The sequence below is a fragment of the Sceloporus occidentalis genome, unplaced genomic scaffold (genome assembly GCF_023333645.1).
Source record: "Sceloporus occidentalis isolate IW3139 unplaced genomic scaffold, rSceOcc1.0.p SCAF_68, whole genome shotgun sequence".
NCBI lineage: Eukaryota > Metazoa > Chordata > Lepidosauria > Squamata > Phrynosomatidae > Sceloporus > Sceloporus occidentalis.
In genome coordinates this window covers 2802960-2827452 of record NW_028317048.1, presented here as the reverse complement: position 1 = coordinate 2827452, position 24493 = coordinate 2802960, and the positions used below count along the sequence as shown (strand labels likewise).

The window sequence follows — 24493 nt, the reverse complement described above, 5'->3', positions numbered from 1 at the left end:
CCAAACCCAGACACACGCTAACATACACAGACACATAAGAAACTGTGTGTGTCTGGGTATGTTAGTGTGAGTTTGTGTGTGTCTATGTATCTGGGTTTGTACCTGGAACCTGTCTGGATATCACCTGGAGTCTCCGGGTAAAACTTTTCCTTTCCTTGGTCTCCGAGTCAGGTTTTTGTCCCATTAAAGGCTGACTGTGGTTAACCCTACTGTGCCAACCCAGCTTCAATGTGCGTGTGCGCTCTCCCCTTCACAAAGCTCCTCTACTCCAGATAAGGGAGTAGCCTAACCTGGGAGCTTCCTGGGTATGCATACGTTTCCTCTAGGCATTATGTCTCTTTTTGGCTTGTTTATTTTACTTTGTGTCTATAGATATAGATATATACTAGCAGCTAATTAGCATTATATGTTGCTTTTTGCAGAGGAGAGAAGACCAGTGTCACTGTGGAAGACATGAGGCCTGCAACAGATTATCACGCCAGGTATGTAGTCATATGATTTAGGTTTGTTTATAATGTCCAAGGTGACATGGACTGATTGTAACCGTGAGCCCGCTGCAATTTCTGTATAAACCAGAGCAAGATGAAGGGGCTGCTGCTATCGGACCAAGCGGGGTTGGATGTTCAGTCCGGTCCACTTAGACACGAGCTAAATCTGCCATGCAAAGCATCATTCAGATGAAGGGCTGAGTTGACCCTGTTGGGAGCTGAACAAGCTCTGCAGTCAGGGTATTTACTAACTAAGCATTCTCGCCCCTATAGAGGAGCCTGTGCAGGGCAACCCTAGCGGGTGATGTCATCAGTGACATCACAGGGCTTCCTCTGTGCTAATAGAGATCCTGGTGTCATAAAAAACCCCAAAGAAGATCTCTAAAAAAATAAAGTAAAATAAATGTAATTTAAAAAAAAAAAATGTAAAAGAAGCAATCCCTTTCCCATCCCTTACAATGTTCCCCAGTTACCTAAATAAATACATTAAAAACTAAAAATGAACAAGAAATAAGCTTTGTTGGCTACTTTTTAGGGAAAAATAATATTGGGTAATTTGAATTGGGTTCAGCTAAACTGATTTGGGAGATAACACTGTATATAAAACAGTGTTTTTTGTTTTTTTTCTGCAGTCACTTATTTTCTGGGCAACAAATGAAAAACAGGCAATGTTTGTGTAAAAAACACAAAGTTTAAAAGAGATGAGAGATAAAATGGCTGCCTGAAACGTGTCAAAATAGCCCTATTAAAATATCCTGGGTTCCCTTCTTTTCAGCGACGTATAGTTATAGTGGTTTTGATATCTCTGAGCACTATTGACGACCCACCATGCTAAATTTGCAGGGGGGGAAAAAGTTTGAAAAAGAGATGGGCGACTTGTAATATTTGCTGTATGAAGGACCACATAGATGAAAATACTGAGCATATAGGGTAGTTTCTAAATCAGGGCCATTTAATATATTTTAGGTACCGGTATTCTTCCCCTGTTCGCTATAGCAGCAGTTTCTGTACATGTAAAACTAGTAAACAAAAGTGCTATTTCATTTGCCTTTTTTATTCATTCAAAATAGCGTCTTACATTTTTGAACATGATAAAATATGAATATGTTCCAAAGAAAGATATTATATATAATCTATAGTGTGGGTACGTTAATTGAGTAAGAGGGACGTTACTGCTGTCCCGCAGTGTAAAAATCCCTGGTCCGTAAGGGGATAAATAATTGTGTTGATGTTTTTCACAACGTTTCTGTTACTTTGCAGAGTAAAAGCAGAAATGAACGGAGTTAAGGGAAACCCTTCAGAAGCGGTTAGCTTCACCACAATGAGCTCTGAACCAGAAACACCAAATTCTCCCAGAATAACAAATCGGACCAAAAATTCTCTTACAGTTCAGTGGAAGGTAAATTTTATCCGATTTTGTTCCTGAGCAGTCTAGAAAGCAGAAAATATTGAGGCATTCGTTACTTAATCCTGTACATATAATTCTTGAAATGCTGGCTATATTACGCCGCTACTGAAACAGTTAAACATGGCGAACTGTTTGTTTTCTTGCATGCAGACCCTTCTCTGCTGCAGAAACATAGAAGATAAGAACTATTCAGCCCGTCTAGTCTGCCCATTATGTCTGCCGTAAAGACTCACCCTAATCGGTCCATGCGTTTCTATTCACGATAATCCTGTGCCTATCCAATGCTTGGATGATTACATTGCATTAAACTAGGTCAGTGAATACTGTCTGACATGACCCCTACGGCCCAAGTCTCCCGTGTCCTAACCAATGGCATTTACCAATTTAGTTAAACAATATGTCGTTTCTAGAAATGACTTTATGTATTTCATGGAATGCATCTTAACTTTCTATTCTCAGACTCTACAGGATTATTCCTCCCCATTAAGCTCCTTAACCCCTGTTGTTACGTTGCTGATGGTTCTTGATTGGTTCTGGCAGCATTTATAAGGATTGAGTGAGAAGAAGGCAGAGAAGTTCAGGGCTAGACATTGTTTAGACGTGCAGACTGTGTCAGATTCTGCTGTTGATCCCAGCTTTCCTAAAGTAAACTTTAAAGTCCTGTGTATTATCCAAAACAATTATACAGAGTATAATAAACTAACCTAATTCAACTAAATGCTGTAATGATGACACTTCCCACCACGTCTACTAATATTAAGGTCTGCCTCGAAAGCTCTCAACCCATACTGCTTATTAATTGGAGGTATTAACATACAGTACTTCCATGCTTTTGCACCTGTTCCTAAAAAGAAGTTCTTTGACAATTATGGGGTCTATTCACCAAAGGGAGAGCTGTCAGGAGAGTTGTTCTTCATCACCAGGATTAGATCCTACAGCTTCACCTCTGGAGCTTGGCCATCATCCATCAAGTCTATAAAATGGTCAGTTATGAATAGGAGGTTCTGAGGATACTTGAGAACATAAAAGCCCCGGGTTAATTCAAACCGCAGAGCAGATACCAGATTTGATACGTGGGAGCCTGATTCTAAAACGCAAGAAAGGCCACTATTACTAATATCAAGATGTGTGGTTGCCTTTTTGGTTTTGCTGATATAGCAGGAGTTCTGGAATGAAGGAAACGAGCATTCTGTTCGCATTTCGATAGCGGATATGAATATTCAGATAATGTGATGCTTGTTTTTTTTTTTCTTCAGTAGTCTCACAAGAAAAAATAATAAAAAATACGCAAATGGTTAAAAACTAATTTGAGAAACTGGGAAAGTAACAAAATCAAAACATTACAAGCTTATTGTCCCTCATCACACCCACGGGGTGAGCCTGTGCATTAGTTACTATTTGCATAGTATGTCCTGGCTTCTGTTCCCATTACATATGACGTACATGTAGTAAGAGTAACACACGGGCCCAGATTATGGTGTGTGTCTTTTGACAACGTAGTTTAGAGCAGAATGTCCAAACAACAATGGTTTTGTCGTTAATTAATTAAGCGGAAGTGCGGATTTCTGGTCCAAAAACAACACACGATCTTATCGCTGTACCATGAAGCGTCGCGATATAGTGTTATAGTATCCTGGCCAAGAGCAACGCGGCAGCCTTTTTTAATATTGTTATTTTTTTTTTTGCGTTTCTATAATATAATATTTTTTTTTATTTTGGATATATGTGCCAGCAAAAATATATTAAAAAGTAGATACATAGAAAGGAAGCATTTAAGGTAATTTAATATATGATTTCAGTTACCGCTACTATATGAAGTTGCGTGAACAGACGATATTCCCCTGAAGGAGAGCCGTATGGCAGATAAACGGAACAATGCCTTGGTGTAGTCCGTTTGAGCTACACGGAGACCGTCTATACGTGTTGTGTCTGTTGCAGAACTAAAGAGGATCGTTGGCCCTCGCAGATTACATTTCTTACTAATCATTTTTTCTAGGTGCATAGGAATCGCCCTTAACCTGCCCGCTTACCTGTGAATGCAGGGATTCACCAAAGCCAGCAGCTTAAGCCACACAATGAATTTCCGACCTACCTTATAGCTTTATTTGTCCGTCAGTTTAATTGTTTTAGTTTGGAAGTTTACCTCGGGGTTTCTGAGGCAACGTTATCTCGTTTGAATTTCCTATCATGAAGTGATCTCGTTTCTCCTCACCCATCCTTACATAGGCTGCCTTCTGAACTTAACACATAACATTATTTATGCCAAAGACATATGGATAAGACACACACACACACACACACACACACACAATTTTGCGCATTTGGCACAATGCTACATTTTTTAACCCTTTCCAGACCAGCCCCTTTTAATTAGTGTACATTATAGCGACTGGACAATTCCTTCCCTAGAATCACATACGTAAATGTACAGAACGCAGCATGAGTAAAATAATTACAAACCCAAATTCTGGGCTTTCTAAACATTTTTTAAAAAAAATGTAACACTTGTGTTCTTTTGTATCTAATAGACTCGTTCCTTTGTTTCTGCAGGCATCGTGTGACAATGGCTCCAAGATACACAGCTACCTGCTCGAGTGGGACGAGGTAAGTCAGAAAATTGTCACCTAGCGTTGCCCATTTAATAGCCGATGTTATTATGAAGGGCTGTCACCTTGTAAGATAAAAACAGCATTTTAAGCATTAATTATTAAACTAGCTGATATTGCTATACCTTCCAAAGGGCCAACCAAAGAATGTCTCCTAAAAGAAAGGATAATCTGGTTCTGCTTAATGTATAGGTAAAAAAAACAAACTTATATTAGCTATACATTACTCAAGGCCGATTCAACAGTCTTTGCAAGGGAAGCTCTGTAAGGATGCCCCTTCATAATACATATCCATATCATGGAGTGAAGACTCTCCTGTTGGCTCCTAAAATGACCGCGCAAAAGCGAGTTGCTTACGAGAGCTTTCTGCCCATACAAAAGAATTGTAAAACTCTGCAAAGAGAGAGCAGCACTTTGATTCAAATACATTTATTTTGGTCAGGGCAAAGGGACTAACGAGTTTTGCCAATGTTACTATGGACTTCAGAAACAGTTTAGGGTCACAAAACTGTCTCCAGCGATGGGATATACCTTCAGGCTTGCTGCAAAAAATGACATGGGAATGAGGTAAGAAATGTTATGTTTACTAAACACTATAAAAAAAAATAATTATATAAAACGCAGATCCAGGCTATAGGATTCAAGGTGGGTTTTAGGGGCCTAAGAGAACATATTTATCAGAGGGGAGAGCATTGTTAAAACAGGTAGTAAAAAAACAAAAAATGGTACGATCGCAAATGTCTTTTATGAGCATTCGGTTTGTATAGACCTACATCCTCTAAGGAGCCCCTCCAACCATAGGCAGCTGCTGAATCTGCATCTGTAATGGTGTCTCCGGTGCTGGGTCTCCAGGTTCATCCATTAATGAGTTTTCGGGAGGAAGCTATTTTAGGCCTGTGCCATTTTACCGCGAAGCTTTGGAAGAAGCAGAAAGCGTGATCGCATCATGAACCTGTGGCTGGTCACAGGCCTTTGTGCTTGTTTTGTTAACAGTCCGTGCCATTAAGCTTTTAGACGTTTCAAACGTTGCCATTTAAAATAGATATTGCATCCCTTTGTTTTTTTTAAATAAATCTGGATATTTATAAGTTTGTGTTTGGTGAATGTCAGAGATGCCTTGTAAATCTCCTTGAAGATCAGTGCTGGGCGGCCATCGTTAAACTTGCCCGTATGTCCATTTGGTCAACAGTGGTTTCAGTGAAGAAGTTCTCTTTTACACATCGGGCAGCGCGCCTACCGTGCCAGCAAGTCCAACACTCATTAAAGCCGGAATTACTTGGTTATCGGTGCAGTGGACCAAACCCTCAGGTACACCATCTGATGAAGGAATCTCCTACATTTTGGAAATGGAAGATGAAACCTCGGTACGTCCATTAAACCAACTACAATGCCATGCTGTATTTGCTATAATAATTATGCTTATGAGTACATCCACACTTACCTTCGCCAGGACATTGTTTAAAGTTCATTGAACGATCGCTTAGCAGCATTAGAAACCGGGTCTATGTATTGCTGTGAAAGGCGCAGTCAGAAAGAGTTTTGATATTCTTTGGATCTTAGTATCGGATGGGCTTATTTGCCTCTTGGCTAATTTTTTTGTCCTCCTTTTGCAGGGATATGGATTCAAGCCAAAATACAATGGCGACGATCTTGCATACACCGTGAAGAATCTGAGGCGGTGTACGAAATATAAATTTCGGGTAAGCTGTGGCATATATCTCCTCTCTACAAATCAGATAAAAGGCTTTTGGGCAAGATTCTACCAGAACCTGTTCTTTGTTGGAATACCCATTGTCTTAATATCAGTGATGATCCTAGATGCATGATAGATATTCCAACAAAACATTAATTAAAGGTTTGATTCAGGGTTCACATATGGTATTCCTACCGATTTCACAGGACTATGCAGAGCTGGATAATGATGCTGAAGGATCTAAACACAAAAAGGTGAAACGGATACAGTCCGTTCTACCGCTATTCAAGTGCCTGATGACGTTTTCATGGAAGACATGAGTCTTGCGCTTCGTAGTGGGAAATGAAAGCGATCTGTGTGGTCGTTTGCATAGAACAGTTCTGGGGAAAATGGCGAGCTGTCGTTCTAGAAACCAGTAGAATGTTCCTGCAGATCTACATTTACCACCTCTGACAAAACTCCTCTTTTTGTAAATATGGCTCATTGTATTCCCACCTGAATTTTTTGGCACGCCTTCTATGTTTATGTGATTTAATTTGTTCATGTTCTGTGGCATATCCATAAAATACTAAACGCAACTTCCAAAAACAAAATGTATTCTAACCTTGAAACTGATGCTGAATACCGCCTGTGATCTGATGCTGCGATGAAGCACAATGGATACTCTTGGTTATGTTGGAAAAGACAGGCGCTGCGGACTCTTCCTGCTTCGGTTAGGATGCATTTTTTTGCAGGAAACTAATTGACAGAAGGCCATCAGATGCTACGAGTCTCATGCTTTCTCACACAATAGGGGAAAAAGGCTTAAGTCTTTTGTAGTTGCGTTGATCAGGCACAGATGAAGCATCTCTTCAGGGGTATGTTAATCACTGCTTGGATTGCTCGGATTACATTGATTCTGCAGTGATTTTACTTTTCTATGCGTCGGAGCTTTCGTCAGCTTCTTTATTTCGTGTGTCAATTTAGTAACCGAATTCTAGCTTTAGTTTCATGTTGGTGTCATGGTGCTCTCGGAAGTAAAATGGTTCATGGATTACAGGATAAACCTTACCAGGACAGGTTAAAGGATCTTAACATATTATGGCCTGGAAGGAAGACGTGACAGGGGGGATATGATAGAAACATTTAAATACTTAAAGGGCATCAACATGATGAAGGAAGAGTTTATTTAATAATACTTTACAGAAAGGGTAGTGGACGCATGGAATAGCCTTCCAGCAGAAGTGGTAGATGTTAATAGAGTAAAGTCATTTAAACAAGCATGGGATAGGCATAAGGCCAAGCTAGATATCGGATAAGGGCAAGTACTAAAGCAAAGGCTGCTACTTGCCTGTTGTGCTACATGTTGCTGGTTAGGCCTTTACATATGCATATAAAATGTATACATGAATCTTGTACAAATGACTAGGGAGGCAAGAACAGGTTGCACTGTTAAGAAAACATTTTCTTACCATCAAGTTGAATCTATATGCATTGGATCTAATTGACTTCTTACATTTATAACAAATACAAAGATTAAAACTGAGCAACCCATCAATCAGAGGTTCTTGGGTGCATGCTGTAAGAAATGATTGAAATCTTAGATCCAGCATAGCCTATTCCATGTTTAAATTCCCTCACAAATATAGTAGCCTCTCCCTCTTCTTCTACCACCCTCCCAATTAAATAAAGGCCAATGGATTTCATGAGCATTACCATAAAGAAACAGCTCGCTGTGATGTTTGAGCATGAACGTCACCCTAAATATTATATGACTGGCAGCCACTAGGCCTGCAGGTAAAGGAAGTTTAATGGAGCGAAATGAAATAAAACCAGGTTTTTGTCATAGGAAACTTACAATACTGTATAGAGAGCTGTATTTTATACATAAGGAGAAACTGTTTCCCCATGGGACCTCCCTTAGAAACATGTTTACCCAGTATATTGATTGGGTTTGTTCATGCCTCTATGTTTAATCCAAAGAACCCCCTATGTTGTTGATTGGATTTTCTGAGTAACTTTGTTGCAAATGTGTCTACTTAGGTTATTGCTTACAACTCGGAAGGTAAAAGCAGTCCAAGTGAAGTTGTGGAGTTTGTCACGTGTCCAGATAAACCGGGTGCACCACAAAGGCCTTCAGTCAAAGGAAAAATCCATGCACAAAATTTCCGAATAGTTTGGGGTAAGTTTAATTTTCTACTTTGATGGAACGCTACGGCATGCTTTGATGATGTTTTACTATGTCTGCATGACTGGGGATCTAGATCTCTTGGTTTCTGGATCCAGGATTGACACTGAACACATTTCCACTAGTGTTTTATTTTTATTTTTTTTAGTTGATGGTTTGTATTTTATTTTTGTGCATATTCTGCATATTTGTTCTGGCCTTTTTTTTTTTTTTTTTTTTATTTTCTTGGAGTGCAGCACTCGTTTTTGTATTCGGACATACCTAATGCGATGGCGTGTGTTTAACTACTTTTACTCCTGATCACCCTAAGATATTGTTATTTCTGGATGATAAAGGTGCACTTATGTCCTCCGCAGATCAGTCTGCTCAACATAAGGCATCTATTGTTCACATGGTTTAGATATTTGATCAACATTTATTATAAAAGTGGATTGGTCTAATGCAATAATTTTATTATTCCTAAAATGTTCGTTCTCTTTGTGTAGATCCACCAAAGGATAATGGCGGAGCAACAGTCACTAAATATTTTGTGGAAATGTCTGAGGACAGCAATGGTAAATTCTCCTTAAATTTCATTTTATTAGCCTGTATCAGCGATTTCAGTCTACCGTGACATATGTACAGATAAGCATTTAGAAAACTTTTTTGTAGTCACAAGGCTTTACTGGGCCTATGATAAGGGCAAGCACCGAGGGTTGTGCGTTGATGTTTTGTATAGCTAATATAATGGATGGATTACATGGGTGAAATGTTACACAGTACTGTGGAAAAGTTTTAGGCATGTGTAAAAAAAAATGTTATAAAGTAATAATGCTGTCAAATACAGACAGGTTAATGGTTTATTTTTATAATTTAAGAAAATGCAAAGTCAGAGAACAGAAGAAAAATCTGATCAATATTTGGTTGTTGCCACCCCTCAAAACAGCATTAATTCTGCTAGGTAGGGATTTTGGAGGCATATAGGTATATGTTTAAACAAATCTACCAAACGGGGCTAATGATAATCTAAAAGGTAGGTTAAAACACAAACATTAACTGAAACCGAAACTACTGTGTAGAGGGAATAAAAACGAGAGACGGTCAAACTCAATAACAAAGTGAGGTTGCTGAAGACTATTTAAAGTCAATAATCATACACCATGGCAAGACTGAGCACAGCAAGAAGACACAAGGTGCTTATACTGCATCAGCACCGTCTCTCACAGACAGAAATTTCGAGGCAGACAGGAGTTTTCAGATGTTCTGGCCAAGGTCCTTTGAAGAAGTACAAAGAAACAGGCGATGTTGAGGACTGTAGACACACTGGTCGGCCAAGGAAACTTAGTGCCACAGATGAAAAACACATCGCACTTGCTTCCCTTCACCATTGGAAGATTTCCTCAGCGTTGGCAGAACTCAGCGGGACTCTGCTCCAGAGACGTGTCGCCAAAAGTGGTCTTCACGGGAGAATTGTGTCCAAAAAGAACAAGGAGTCCTGGAAGTGATGGTATGGACCGCACAGAGCCCTGATCTCAACATCATCGAGTCTGTCTGGGATTACATGGAGAGAGAGAAGCAACTGAGGCTGCCTAAATCCACAGAAGAACTGGGGTTAGTTCTCCAAGATGCTTGGATCAATCTCCTGCCGAGTTCCTTACAAAAACTGAGTGCAAGTATACCTAGAACAATTGCTGCTGACTTGAAGGCAAAGGTGGTCACACCGAATATTGATTTGATTTAGATTGTTCTGTTCACTCGCTTTGAAACTTGTTAAATGATAAAAATTAACTATTAACATGTCTTTTTGAAAGCATTCTTGACAGCTTTTGTCACACACATATGTGTATGTATGTATATATGTATGTATATACACTGTATATGTGATGTATATGGATATGTGATATATACATACACACACCGTTCCTGTTCACTGTTTTCATCGAAAAGAAGGACATTTCTAACTGTAACATAATTGCTAAAGTGTTTTGTAATAATCAGTGAAACTTAAACTTGTATTAGCAAACACAACGTGCCATTGGAGCACAGGAGTGACGGTTGCTGATAAAGAGCCGCCGTACACCTATGAAGATATTCCATTAAAATCGCCCATTTCCAGCTACAGTAGTCATTACTGTTTTTATGATCAATTTTATGTTATTTCAATTGACAAAGTTTGGGTTTCCTTCCAAAAAATTTAGAATTTCTAAGTGACCTCAAACTTTTGAACGATGTGTATAGTATATAATATTCACTAATTAGAAGTAAGCTGGAGAGTTAATTAGAAGTTAGCCGGAGAGTTAAAAACATCAGCTCCCTGGACTTTATTTGCTAAAGAAGGAGTCGAACATCTGGACTGCCTGACGTTATGCATGGCCACCGGCCGTGTGCTTCAGCTAGAGGGAGAGCTTGGTTGGCCCCGTGTTATGGGTAAAAAAATAACCCCATTACAGATTAGTCATTTGCAGGATGAACTACTAAACTAACCCCCCTGACTATGCTCTACGAAAGACATTGTGGACATCACCCCGTGACGCAGCACCATTTTATCCCAGCTTGCTGGGATTTGGCCTTCATAAAATATGATGATATCCGGGACTTAAATAGTTAATAGTGTAAACCCACTGTTTGTGTTCATCAGATAGTGAGTTATAGTGTGTTTGTGGCTTAATAGGGGTTTATCCATCTGGTGCGTTTATCTGATCAGGTAGAAAGTCGCATTACAATGAGATTAGCGTCAAATTAGATTTCATATTGGTTCATTTTGCTGTACTGTACAGAAAGCTTACTAGAAATGCTCTGTATGAACATCAATTATCCAGGTAGCCACCTTGTTAACTGTTTTATTCTAAACAAATGGTCGCTGATAACCAATGTTTACAGTACGTGCGAAATTTTAATTAATTGAGTTCATGAACATTGGCCTCGGAGATTGTGATTAGGAGTTAATTAGATCGGCTCCAGGAAGCTGTAAGAGAGTTTGATGTTTTGTTATGTTTTAAACAAATCAGACGCGCTAATTAATAGCAGCTAGGAAACCAACATGTTGGGCACAAATAAATGCTCAGAAATAAGTACCCTGTCTGATACTGTATTAATGATTAATCTTTCAGGATTCAGATGGGACGTTGTATACAGCGGGGCCGCTCGAGAATACCTGTGTGATCAGTTGAGCCCGGGCTGCACTTACCGACTGCGAGTTTATTGCAGCAGCGATGGCGGACAGAGTCCGGTAACCTCCCTAGGCTTATTGTAAATGGGGAATTTGGAAGCATGTTTCTTGCACGTTTTGCCAGGGCCCTGGTTATGGGGCAAACCGCAAGGCATTCTGTTGTAATTGTTCTGGTCTGTGGTCAAGACGAGAACATTCAAGTGCTCACAAAATACAAGACTCTGCCCATTTAGACTGTGATGCCCTATAAGACCATGCTGTCTGTAAAGCATTTTGTGTCTCACGGCACATGGCTTCTTGTTCTAGAAGGGTACCGACATCTATATTGATTTTCTTTTTTAAATAAATTTTCATATATATATATATATATATATATATATATATATATATATATATATATATATAAGCAAGCAGTTCATTGGTATCTCCCATTAGTGTATATGTATAAAAGCCATTATGGTGTAGGGGTGTATACTTATCACTATAGCAACCGGTTGATTGGGCCCTTCCATTGCTTGCTGCACTCATACGACCACTTTTCAAACCCCGGAACTAGGAACGTTCCCCCCACCCCCAAGGAAGGGAAAGGCACCCCACGATGTCGGTGTGTAGATATCATGTTTTAATAGAATGTTAGTTCAGCTGACTGTTTCTGCTCGGTCCAGTGAGATTATCTCTCGTTCCCAGGTATCGGACACCTTAGTGGTGCAGACTCCAGCTGTCTTTCCCGGTCCCTGCCAGCCACCAAGAGTCCAAGGCAAGCCCAGAGCAAGAGACGTGCAACTGCGATGGGGTAACTATCTGTCTCCTTTTAGATTTATGCAAATCAGTTTAGCAACGAACACCCCTTTTTGCCTCTAAATCCACTTTATACAGGGATCCCGTAGAGCTTATATCTATGTTAGATGGCTTTTAAACAAAGCTCGGGAGAGAGGTGCAGAATACAGCCAGAATACAGTTATAGATTATTATAAAATACTGTATGCACTAACATTTCTATGACCATTTTGACCATGTAACCAGACAGGTTGCGCTCCCCAAGTGAGCTTTTTCCTATTAGAATTTCCATTGAATGCCACCAAGTGTTTTTTTTTTTTTAATTGAAGAAACTTGTGGTGTTATGGTTTTTAATTTTAGAAAGCGCTAACTGATTATACATTAACACTTGTCATTTCTCCCCAAAGTGCCTCCTCTAATGGATGGAGGTTCTCCAGTTACCCATTACAGCCTTGAGATGTCTTCCCCCAATGTCGGTGACCACAGAGAGGTGTACCAGGGTTCTGAGGTGGAGTGCACAGTGAGCAGTCTTCTTCCAGGGAAGGTCTACAGTTTTCGACTGCGTGCTGCTAACAAAGCTGGGGTATTTGTCTTTTTTTGTTCTACACCTAAGATGTCTTAGTTAATATTTATTTTACTTCATGTATTTCAATTTCTGATAAAGTGAACCACATTATTCCATTCCAGTATAACTTTTATCAAGTTCCTTTTTTAATGTATTGGACATAGTTACTTTAGTTTTAGTTTTATCATGAAATGACTCTATAATTAATAATATTTGGTGCTCACATATAGATTGTTCCAAATGAATGAAAGCATTATGCATATAATAAAAACCCAACACCAGTAACATAATTGGATGTTTCCAAGGGTGAAGTTCAGAGCCAGATGACAGTGCCCTGAAAAGGGGTATCTTGTCGTCTAGAAATCCACAACTGTTCATTGCCAGTGGCGACTCTAGAAACAATATATAGGGGGGGGCACACAAGATACCACAGTCAAACTGGGGGGGCATTAATAATTTCCACCATTAAATCATACCACTGAAAAAACATATATATATATCGCCAAAAGTAATGTGCTATGGAATGATACTTTTGTTATTGGACAATACAATACTTGATCATTCAACATGGGAAGCCTGAAGCCACAATTTAGTACGACTAATCCTTGAAATCCTTTAAACAACACAATACCTTAACTTTTGCACTAAATGATTTCAGGGCCTAATATTAGATCCTGCTGCTGATATATATATATTAGCCCCTGCTGCCCATATATATATTAATATTAGTCCCTGCTGCCGATATATATATATATATATATATATATATATATATATATATATATATATATATATATATAATTATATCCTGCTGCTGATAGGAGGTATAGAACAACACATTAACACACAAACCCAGCTTTGCATGTATAGATCAATTGAAATTCACTTGTGATCTCAGCACTGAAGGTATATATCAAATAAACAGAATCAGACATACAAATCCTGTATTTGCAGGTATACAATAATATATGAAATGTAGCATTGCAGGTATAGATCAAATAAATACATGAAAACAGCATTGCAGGTATTAATCAACTGAACAAGACATACAAATAATGTATGGAAACATAGCATAGCAGATATGGATCTACAGAATAACACAGAAACCCAGCTTTGCAGGTGTAGGTCAATTGGAATTCACATAAAAACAGGGCATTAAAGGTATATTTTTAACCCCCTAAATTACAGGCATAGATCACAGGTTGCACGCCCCAAAGTCAGCCCTGGCGTTCACACTGCCCGCATAGAACCTGGCCAGCACCCAGATAACACACATAAGATTTGTGATCTTTGTCCCATATACACCCTGCCTGTGCCATCTTGGTCCCCAAGGCTCAAACATCCTGCTAGTGCCATCTTTGCCCTTCCACAATTATACATCTATGATACACACAATCACATTAACTCATGCTCTCCCTCATTCAGACAATTCATCTACATATTAACTCATGCTCTCCCTCATTCGAACAATTCATCCATTTTAAGAAACTACGCCCCTTGGAGCTTCAAATAAGGGGCTACATGTATTTCTATGACAAAAGTTGACCGCACAAATAATGATGGAATATGTCGCTTTGGCTAGAAAATATGCTTTTTCTAACCATAGCGACATGTTCATTTGTGTCTGGCGCACTCCAGGTTTGTACTAGAAACACATACAGCCCCTCATTTGATGCGCCAAGGGGTGTAGTTCTTGCAAATGTGTACTTTTTGTACCATAATTTAACTTCCTTCGTGAGCGGTAATGCCACGTCAAGGCTTCAACCCTAATTACTCATCATTCACACGCCTTTCATATCTCCATTCACTCGCAGAAGCACACACCATACTTTCCATACATTCACTCACAGAAGCACACACCATTCTTCCCCCTTACAATCCCAAAGAAATGATGGTAAAGGGAGAAAAAAATCACTTTTACAGCAAAAATAAGTTTTGCAGTAAAAATGCAAGGCGCTCCAGGGATGATATGGTTACTCATGTACCGCACGGGCTAAATGGCTGATTTTATTAATATTTGCAGTTCATCAGGATTTCAAAAATTGCCTCCCTCTACCGTTGGCTAAATTTAACCCCATGATCAAAGGGATTATGGGATTAAAAATTAGTATCTGCCATTTTTAAAAAGGGAATGTGACTTTTTATAGCTATATGATCACTGTGGTAACATTGGCTACCACAGTGATCATTTAGCTAGAATACTTAAACTTTTTTTTAATTTTTTTAGTTAAACTACTCTGTTTAAATAATTTTTTTAACTTTTTTAACATTTTTTTTTTTTACTTAATATTTTTTATTTTTTACACTTTTTACGACTTCAAATTCGGCGGGGGGGCAACAGGGGGGGCAAGGAATATCCTGGGGAGGCAATTGCCCCCCCCTTGCCCCCCTGTAGCGACGCCACTGTTCATTGCTGAGGCCAGGTAGGTTCCTGTGTAACCTCAGAAGAACCCAATGAAGTACATGCTCCACGTATCGAGAAACTCGGTTAGTTTCCAGTAACTGAACTCCTGCTCAAAGTGGTGATATGTACGGGAGCCAAACCGTTTAATACGATGATGATCCTGTTTGTTTCTGGGCCTCCTTTTATATTTGCACATTTATGTTATACTTTATTTTTAGTTTGGACCATTTTCTGAAAAGTGTGATGTTACCACAGCTCCGGGACCCCCAGACCAGTGCAAGCCACCACAGATAACGTGCAAGTCGGCCACATGTGCCCTTATACACTGGGAGGTAAAGTTCTGTGAGCCACATATTTAATGCCACATCTGTTACTTTCCTCGTTTCCGTGTGTATTTGCTAAAGGTAACCGCCGTAAGAATGTGTCAGTATTACTATTAAAGGATGACTGAACACTTAAGTCTTTTAACTTTTTGTCTTTTTTGTGACTTTCGTAGTATGTTGCTATATATTCTCACATATTCAATCCACTTCACTGAGAGATAATTAACCATATATGTGTTTGTGACATCTATACGTTCCATTAATAGAAGGCAAACTGGATACTATTTGCTCCCCTGAAACTAGCAGTGTCTGTCACGGGGTGCCGCAGATGGAGCTTTCGCTGTGATATTGATACATGCCGTTTGTTGAAGCTTTTACAGTATGCATGGCAGAGCCATGTTAGACAGAACAAATGTTTGGGGTCAAGTGCCAGGGCTTGGAGAATTCTTGTGATATTGACAGTTTCCATGAAGCACAGCATATACCTAGCGGGCAGATAAAAGATGATCGTTAGCACTTCTCTAGCTGTGTTAGATATGATGTATTATAGTTGTAGAACATTTCTCAGGAATAAGATGTTGAACTGTGTCTGACATATAGATGTTCAATGTAATTCATTTATTCTGCAGGCTCCCAATAACCATGGTGCTGACATCACGGAGTACCGCGTGGAGTGGGGTGGCATGGAAGGATGCATGACGACTTGTTACTGTGGACCCGGATTCTCCTACGAAATGAAAGGCCTCTCTCCAGCAATAGTCTATTATTGCAGGGTTCAGGCAAGCCATGAATTACATACAGACTATATCCTCTATTCGCATTTGATGTCAAACGTTTATTGGCACACCGTGAAAACATTACAGGAGTGCCGTTTCGGCGTGTATAGATATGCCTGATAGACAAAGGAGAGGAAAAGGCTTGCTTTGTTAAAATGTGTGTCATACCAAACACTTGTGTGATCTTTCATACATTTTTGGATCTATGTTTTTGGGAATTTTAGATTAGATTTTCTTTTCAACGGCGGAATGTATGTAATTTCCTTCGGTTCACCCAGAAATAGTACAGAATCATCCAAATATAACTATGTATATATAAATAATTTTTTTTGTGTTTTTATTCTGTTTACAGGCTGTAAACATTGCCGGGTCAGGCCATTTCAGTGAGGTGGTTGCCTGTTTAACTCCTGCTTCGGTACCCGCTGTTGTGACGAGCCTTTGGGAAATGAAGGAAGAGGAGATAGACTTTGCACATTACTGTCCTTCCACCTGCCTTGCCATACAGTGGGAAAAGCCTTGTGATCACGGCTCTGAGATCATCGGGTATAGCATAGACTACGGAGACAAGCAGACCGTCACCGTTGGAAAAGTATTGAGCTACATTCTAGACCATCTGCAGCCAGACACGACATACAGGTAATCTATACCAAACTCCAGCCAGATCCGTATGTTTCTATTAGTAAACGTTATCTGATCTCCTCCTGACTTAGTGACGCAGTGATAGCGATCTGCTGGTTCCGCTGTCTTTATTATTCTTAGTTGTTTGATGTTATGTATTTATTTTGTAGGATTATCCAATAATTGTTTGACCTGCCGTTGTGTTTCTGGGATGTTTAACCTTTGTTACTTTTGTTACTTTTCAGAATACGTGTCCAAGCCCTGAACAGTCTGGGATGTGGGCCTTTTAGCCACTCTGTAAAACTGAAAACGAAGCCCCTTCCCCCGGATCCCCCCAGACTGGAATGTGCTGTGTACAGTCACCAAAACCTTAAGCTAAAGTGGGGAGATGGAGCTTCCCGAGCATTACCCGCGGATTCCATTCAGTATCACCTTCACATGGAGGACAAGAATGGAAAGTAAGCAGCACTTTGTCATATGTCGTTAGATGACACCCTGTAAATGTATTTGCCCAAAAACATGTAAACTTTCAGAAATCTCTAGTAGGAGGTGAAACCTTTAATTTCACTAAATTAACAACCACCACAAATAAAGGCCTTAAACGTGTTAGAAACATCGATTACAATATATCATTTTTTTATTTTGTTTTTAGATTTGTATCCTTGTATAGAGGACCATGTCATACATACAAAGTACAGCGGCTCAATGAGTCGACATCCTACAGATTTCGTATTCAAGCCTGTAATGAAGCTGGTGAGGGACCCTTATCTTCAGAATATGTCTTCACAACGCCAAAATCTCTTCCTCCTGGCTTGAAAGGTACGTTTTCATATTAGAAACGGAAATGGAGAAAAAATGGGTTTCTCAAGTTAAATTGTCTCCTTAAAATATCGTCGGCTGTTCCACTTCTATCCATTGAGGGAATAATGCATTCTCCTCACACCGCTGACTCTGGAACATGGATCCGTTGCATAAAATCGCTTGATTCATGTTAACTGTTTTTTTTGGGTTTTTTTACATAATATATTCAGGGTTGGGTCACATTTAGGCAGTAGCTGGTGTTATTTAATTACTGAGTGTTTAAAATCTTTGTGTTTGTTCTTTTGCAAGCACCAAGAATAGATCGAATAAATGAACATAGCTGTGAGGTCACTTGGGAGTCCTTACCGCCAATGAAGGGCGACCCCGTTATCTACGTTCTGCAGATGATGTCCGGGAAAGACTCCGATTTCAAACAGGTAATTGTTAAGTGTCCGCTATAACCAGAGCTGAGTGAATCCATAATCGCCCATTTTAGGCTGTAATGAGCTTCAGCTGTGGCAACCACCTTTACTCAGACAATTAGACATTTTCATGTATATCGGGCACATAGAGGTGTAGATGCTGGGCTGTGATGAGGAGATAGACCTTCTACATGTGAAGGGGCATTTGGACAGTTAGAGATTGCTTGTTGGATTTGGGCTCTGGGATTGGAATCGCATAGTAAGAAGTTTACAGTGGAAAAGGAATCAAGTCAGTTTATGAAAAAGAGGTATAACCATCCTTCTAAAATTGATATGTATAAACCCTAACATTTTTCATCATATCTCATCCATAGAGCTTGGTACCGGTGAGACAATTCCTACCTCTTTATGTGCGCAATAAATTTCTGTTCAAGTCCACCAGGCTCATCTCCAAAATGTGATTTCCAATGTAGTCCATCTTGTCCCAGTCCGATGCTGTTAATGGAAATTTTAAATTAATAAAATCAAAATTCATAGACTAAAATTAGATTAGCGTTACATCTGTAATGATGTTCAGTCAGGTTAACAAAGCTGTTGTGTGTTTCACACACAGATCAATGAGATGCAATAAAATGTCTCATAGACATGCGGCTGTTAAATAATTCAGTACAGGGATGCCCGGGTCGCGTCCACAAACCCAGCTTGTTGTTAGGATGGTACATAAAGCACTGATTAGTGCCAACATCAATGTCCAACATCGTTTGCAGAAGTCGTAGGACGATGGTGGCCGTTGAGAATGGAGTTGGATCGGCACTTAGTCCTGTTCTCCTTAGAATTGAAAACAATAGTTGGACTTTTTAGAGTGTTAATCAACCCTTATATTTTCCTTTCAATGGTTAATCACACAAAAAAAACAACAAAAATTCTCAATGACGCAAAATCCGACACCAATAAAGAGCTATTTCTGGAAAGGGTCTAGGCGTTTGTCATTGCTAGGAAATAAATTTAGCTGTATATATATATATATATATATATATATATATAATATATAAACTTCGCAATGCAACACAGAAAAAAAAAAGAAAATCTTTTTCTAATGAAATTAAGATTTCAAAATATTACACTGCTGACTGCATTACTTTAACAAGACAGACCAGACAATATTAAATTAACAAATCTGACTTTCTGTAGAACTAATCTAATTAGTATTACGTGGAACATAGATTCACTTTTGCACAAAGTAACACAAGCGCCAGAAGCCTTGAACCCGGTCTCTCCTGGTCTCCGCGTACCCAAAACACAAGCGGGAAATGCCAATTGCACTTTGGTGTTAGTACGGGCCAAGTTCCATACCATATAAATGATGGTTAGACACACAATGTTTTCTCCCCGTGGTGATGGAAGTTTTGGGTGTGATTGTTGGCCAACCTTTAATTCAGCCGACAATCGATCAATGCTTCTCACGGTATAGCGTTGGCTTTTGACTCTTCAGTGGACGTATGCTAGTGATGTCTCTGCTTTCTTCTATTCCAGATATATAAGGGACCCGGTACGTCGCTCCGCTACTCTGCCCTCCAGTTGAACTGTGAATACCGTTTTCGCGTATGTGCCATTCGACAGTGCCAAGATGCTGCAGGACCTCAAGATCTGATCGGTCCTTACAGTGCCACCGTCCTCTTCATCTCACACAGAAGCGAGCAGCAGACCTGCACCAGCAAAGACACTGTGGAAACCACAAGGACAGCAAGGACGCTCAGTGACGAACAGTGCGCAGCCGTCATCCTTGTGCTGTTTGCCATCTTCTCCATTCTGATTGCCTTCATTATACAATACTTTGTTATCAAGTGAATGGAACCGCCCAGCTTTACCTTAAAACCCATACTTCTTTTTTATTTGTACTTTACATCCCTCCAAAATGTATAATTTAATTTCCAATAAACCTGCTTTTAAAAAGTGGTGGCATCTAGCACAGTATTGAGACTAAAGTAGCTTTGCCCTATTGCTAGCCGTCATCTTAATGCTTATACCGTCCCATGGTGATAAAGGCGTAGGCCTCAGTCGTTTCTAACGCCATCTTGTGCGATGTTTACATGCACCCAAGATTCTCACTTTTATTCCACGCTTTAAGTGTGAGGATGATATACAGAATAAATATATCTGAGGGTCACCATAAGTGCTGCAAACAAACAAAAAAAAATGACCGTAAATATGAATGCCATGAAGGTAACCTTGGCGCTGTACTTCTACCTCCTCTGTGTCTTAATGTAAACCCTTTTGCCACGTGACAGCGGCAGGGTGCAAAAACTAATATGGAGAATCGTTTGGGAGGTTTAACTCAGGCAAAAACTGCAAACAACTGGAATTTCTAGAATAGTTATACATAATAGAAACTTAAGAAAAAAAAGCTCACAAAAAAGGTATTTTCAATAGAAAATAATTTGCTAAATATAGGCCCAAGTTGCCTAATGTGAATATTTCCGTGTGCTTACATACCATGCGGTTGTAGGAAGGAATATACACGTTTAAGACGTGGCACGTTTGCTACTATTAGCTTCTAGTGCTACGTCTTTCTAAACTGGGCTCCATCGACTCCTTATTTTGCAGAATTTCCATGTTTCGGCACTTTCCGCAAATTATGATGGGTTAGCGCCAGTTGGCTAATGTTTCCCAGCGCCTGCCGCTCTCCCCATCAGCGCCAAGCATTATTCATTGCCTTTTATTTCAGTTTTTGTTTTTTCCTCTCTCACCAAAACCTAAAGGTAAAACTGTAATTTGCACCAGAAACCTTTTTAAGCTGCTTAATTCCTTTGAATTAAAGAAAAGAAAATTCTAATGTTTAATGTTATGTCAGTCAGGATTCTGTACCAAATGTTGATTGCATGTAGTTAATGTAAGAAGCACTTTGCATTATTTCTGTTCTGTGAGCTTGCGTTGGTGAGTTCTTGAATGACCCAGTTGAAGTATGACATTGAACATCCCCGTCGGTGTCAATGAGCTGCCGGCTTATATAAAGCATATACTGTATTTAAAACGAAAATCCTATCACATTTACACTGTCTGTTCCACACACGATCCTCGTTTGCTTTTCTTTTTTTAATTTATTATATCAAAGGATTAGTCGATCACTAATTTTTTTTTTAGTTGTGTTGGGAGTAGCATTTTTATAAAATGTAAGCACTATAGTTGTTTTAAACGACAGTTGTTTTGTGCTTGTAAAGATCTTTAGAAAAACTGTTCCTTCAATTCAAATGGGCATGTATTGTAACAGTTTCTGTGTCAAATTGTGTTGTAGAATTTGTGTTTTTTTTGTTTTGTTTTGTTTTTTTATTTTTCTTGTTAAATGAAACTCTAAATGTAGGTCTTCTGGTGGTAACGATACTCGGTCTATTGCCTGTGATGTGTATTTGATTTTCATTTATTCTTTGTCACTTTTTATGTATTGGACAATATGTTCTCACGGGACACCCTAATAATGAATATATATACATATATTTTTCTTTTTCTAGAGCCTTCTGTATGTGCCATGTTTGGCCAGTATAAATGAGGTTGTGTGTATTAGCCCAAAAATTTCCATATGTTGAATGTCTACATATATGTGTCACGACGGCAAACCTGTAGTGACCTATGTTTTTCATAGCAAAATTCAAATGAATTCCTATTTTTGATAGTAAATGTCATTTAATATCATATTTGCCATTAAGTCTCGATGCAGATTTCTGCGTCGAAAAGAAAATTTTTAATGTAACCTTAATTTTACCTCATACACTGTACATTCCAAAAAAAATATATAATAAAAAAAAATAGTGATTCTAAACTTTTTAAAATCTTCTAGGCACACTACCAAACATATCACTATAAATTGTACAATGTTGAAATTCAAAGGGAAATGTGTATAATCTCATAGAAATATACATAAACTATGTAGCAAAAAATCTTGGAAAATCCGTGGAAAATAAAAGTTGTATCATTCTTTCTCGGTGTCTGAAAATTGTTTTCTTGAAATAAAAAAAGAAATAGCCTTTTCAAAAATAATAAACTAAAGATTTCACCCACATGGAATATTCAATATTAGGTTAATGCAGAGGTTAAGCTTAAAGGGGCAGTTTAATGTATATGATAGCATCGTTCCTCCTCCTCACGAATGCAAGATGTCACCGTGAAGCTGCAGCTTCTCCTAAAGGTGACATTAATCTAAAAGCTGGAATTAAATTACTTGCATATATATTATTTGTTGGTGAGACGGTAAAGTAGCCTGTAAACATATACATGCAGCATTGACAGAGCATTCTTAGGACCAGCATTGTTCTTTGTATCGATAACATGTAGTCCGCAAGTAAGAAGATTCTTTTCTTGGGTCACTAAAGCGAATTTATGTCTTTATTGTTGAAAATGGTGAGTGGCAGGAGTACCAAAATGACTTCACTCTAGAGGGGTTCGCCGGGAACTTTTATGTCCCTTTAAATGGAAATTAACAGTAAATATTACAGGGTATTATATTTGCAAATTAAAGACACTGTTCCACCTACACTCCTGGGTTTAGTATTCATTATTATTATCATCAACTTATTTATACAGCACCAGCAAATTTACACAGCTCTTCTTACAGTTATATATATATATATAATATATATATATATATATAGAAACCCATATATTCTACAGTAATATACAAAGTGAAGTATTAGGCACATTTTCCATAGTTTTGTCGACTGTCCAAATCCTTTTTCAAAATAATTATGTAAGGAGAAACTCATTCTTATTTGTTGCAAGGAACATTTGTCAGGCAGCACAAAAGCAGCTAGTGATAATAATAGAAGGAAACTGAAAACACTTCTTTTTATGTGAGTAAGACTCAAGGAAATAATCAAATCACATACTTAATGTCGGGTCTGGTTGGACCAGCTCATCCTCTGTAAACAACTCAAGAATGGGATTTTTTTAGAAAATAATAAAAGTAACGGGTATTGCTTTTGATTATTGTGATACTCCATCTGGGATGATGGCACGAACGAAGTATCAAGATGGTAACGGTGAGCAATAAAATGTCTCATAGAGTGAGGATTTCCAGACCACTGCTTATTTTATCCAACATGATGTGTTGTGCCCTGCATCAAAGGGACCATCCTCATCAAAGTATACATACAGTATTAAAGAAAGTATATTAATGAAACCGGCAAAGGTATAAATAAATCTCCTTCGGGAGAAGCTGACGCACCAGATCTGCAGCACAATACCTCTGCCCTTGTTAGATGTTTCATGAAAAACATATGGCCTGCAAGTCAAATAGCAGGGAGATGGTGAAAGGGAAATGCATATGCAAAGGTGACCTCATGGAAATGTCTTCTGTCATATGCATTCAATTACTGCCCCTTCAAGATATCCACAAACTAAATTATACTTTAAACTTCTGGGGAACAAAACAATGTGAACAGAAATGTTCAATGAAACTGATCAAACATCATCATGGATGTAGCCTTCAAAATCACCTAGAACAATGATGTCTACTGCAGAAGACAGGACATGTCAACAGGTATGTGGCATTTAAGAAGGTTCCACGGTGTGTATCCTGGAAACATAAGGAATTACACCCAATTTTACATGATTAAAAACTACATGTGGCTATGGCTTGGACATTCAAGTACAATATTTCAAGAACTATATTTCCAATGCAGCGTTTGGGTACAAAGCACGTGTAAATAGGTTTTTATTGTGTATTTTTATTTATTTTTTTCAAGTAAAATGAATATGTGATTTTTTTTTTTATATTTAAAATGAGCTTTTGTTTTCGGCCTCCTCTTTTATGTTTGTTACAATAGGAATAGACAATTGGCCTGAGAGGATCGCTAGCTGAATGAATATATAAAGTACTGCTAAGGGGAATGAAAGTGGTTCTCAACCAAGTTAAGCCACCATTCCCCCAGGAGATTATCTGGACTTTGGGTATTAATCAATTCCAGGTTTTAAAATGAGGGATGTTTGTTCTTTTCACATACAAATTTATAACATCTGGTTACTTTGCAGTCCCTAGACAAACATATATTTTATTTTGCTTAAGTTCTGGACATTTCTCAGGAAACAACCACCCCGGTGGAGTTTATTTATAATAAAATGTCCCCTGGGCCATTGCTCGGTTGTAGAATATATTGGTGATATAAGAAGTGTGAATAGGATTATTCCCGGCAGAAACACAGGCCTTTCACGAATCACATCTGATGACATGAACATGTTGTGCTGCCTGGAGTAATGTTAGTTGTTCTTGTGTCTGTGCTACACACCAATGTGAGTTGTGTGAATGCA

The 24493-nt window shown here is 38.8% G+C and overlaps 1 protein-coding gene across 1 annotated transcript in view; it reads left to right on the top strand.

Annotated features, from left to right (window-relative positions):
• Window positions 1-20044, top strand: part of FNDC3A (fibronectin type III domain containing 3A) — a 59988-nt gene extending 39944 nt beyond the window's left edge. The window contains exons 8-25 of the mRNA XM_089493892.1: window positions 423-482; window positions 1749-1887; window positions 4447-4500; window positions 4945-5069; window positions 5692-5866; window positions 6116-6202; window positions 8218-8356; window positions 8848-8916; window positions 11452-11570; window positions 12198-12303; window positions 12695-12870; window positions 15475-15588; window positions 16209-16358; window positions 16708-16991; window positions 17219-17431; window positions 17626-17792; window positions 18084-18211; window positions 19730-20044. Coding sequence (XP_089350018.1) covers window positions 423-482; window positions 1749-1887; window positions 4447-4500; window positions 4945-5069; window positions 5692-5866; window positions 6116-6202; window positions 8218-8356; window positions 8848-8916; window positions 11452-11570; window positions 12198-12303; window positions 12695-12870; window positions 15475-15588; window positions 16209-16358; window positions 16708-16991; window positions 17219-17431; window positions 17626-17792; window positions 18084-18211; window positions 19730-20044 — 2620 coding nt within the window. The remainder of the gene's footprint in view (window positions 1-422; window positions 483-1748; window positions 1888-4446; window positions 4501-4944; window positions 5070-5691; window positions 5867-6115; window positions 6203-8217; window positions 8357-8847; window positions 8917-11451; window positions 11571-12197; window positions 12304-12694; window positions 12871-15474; window positions 15589-16208; window positions 16359-16707; window positions 16992-17218; window positions 17432-17625; window positions 17793-18083; window positions 18212-19729) is intronic.
• The last annotated feature ends 4449 nt before the right edge of the window (window positions 20045-24493 follow it).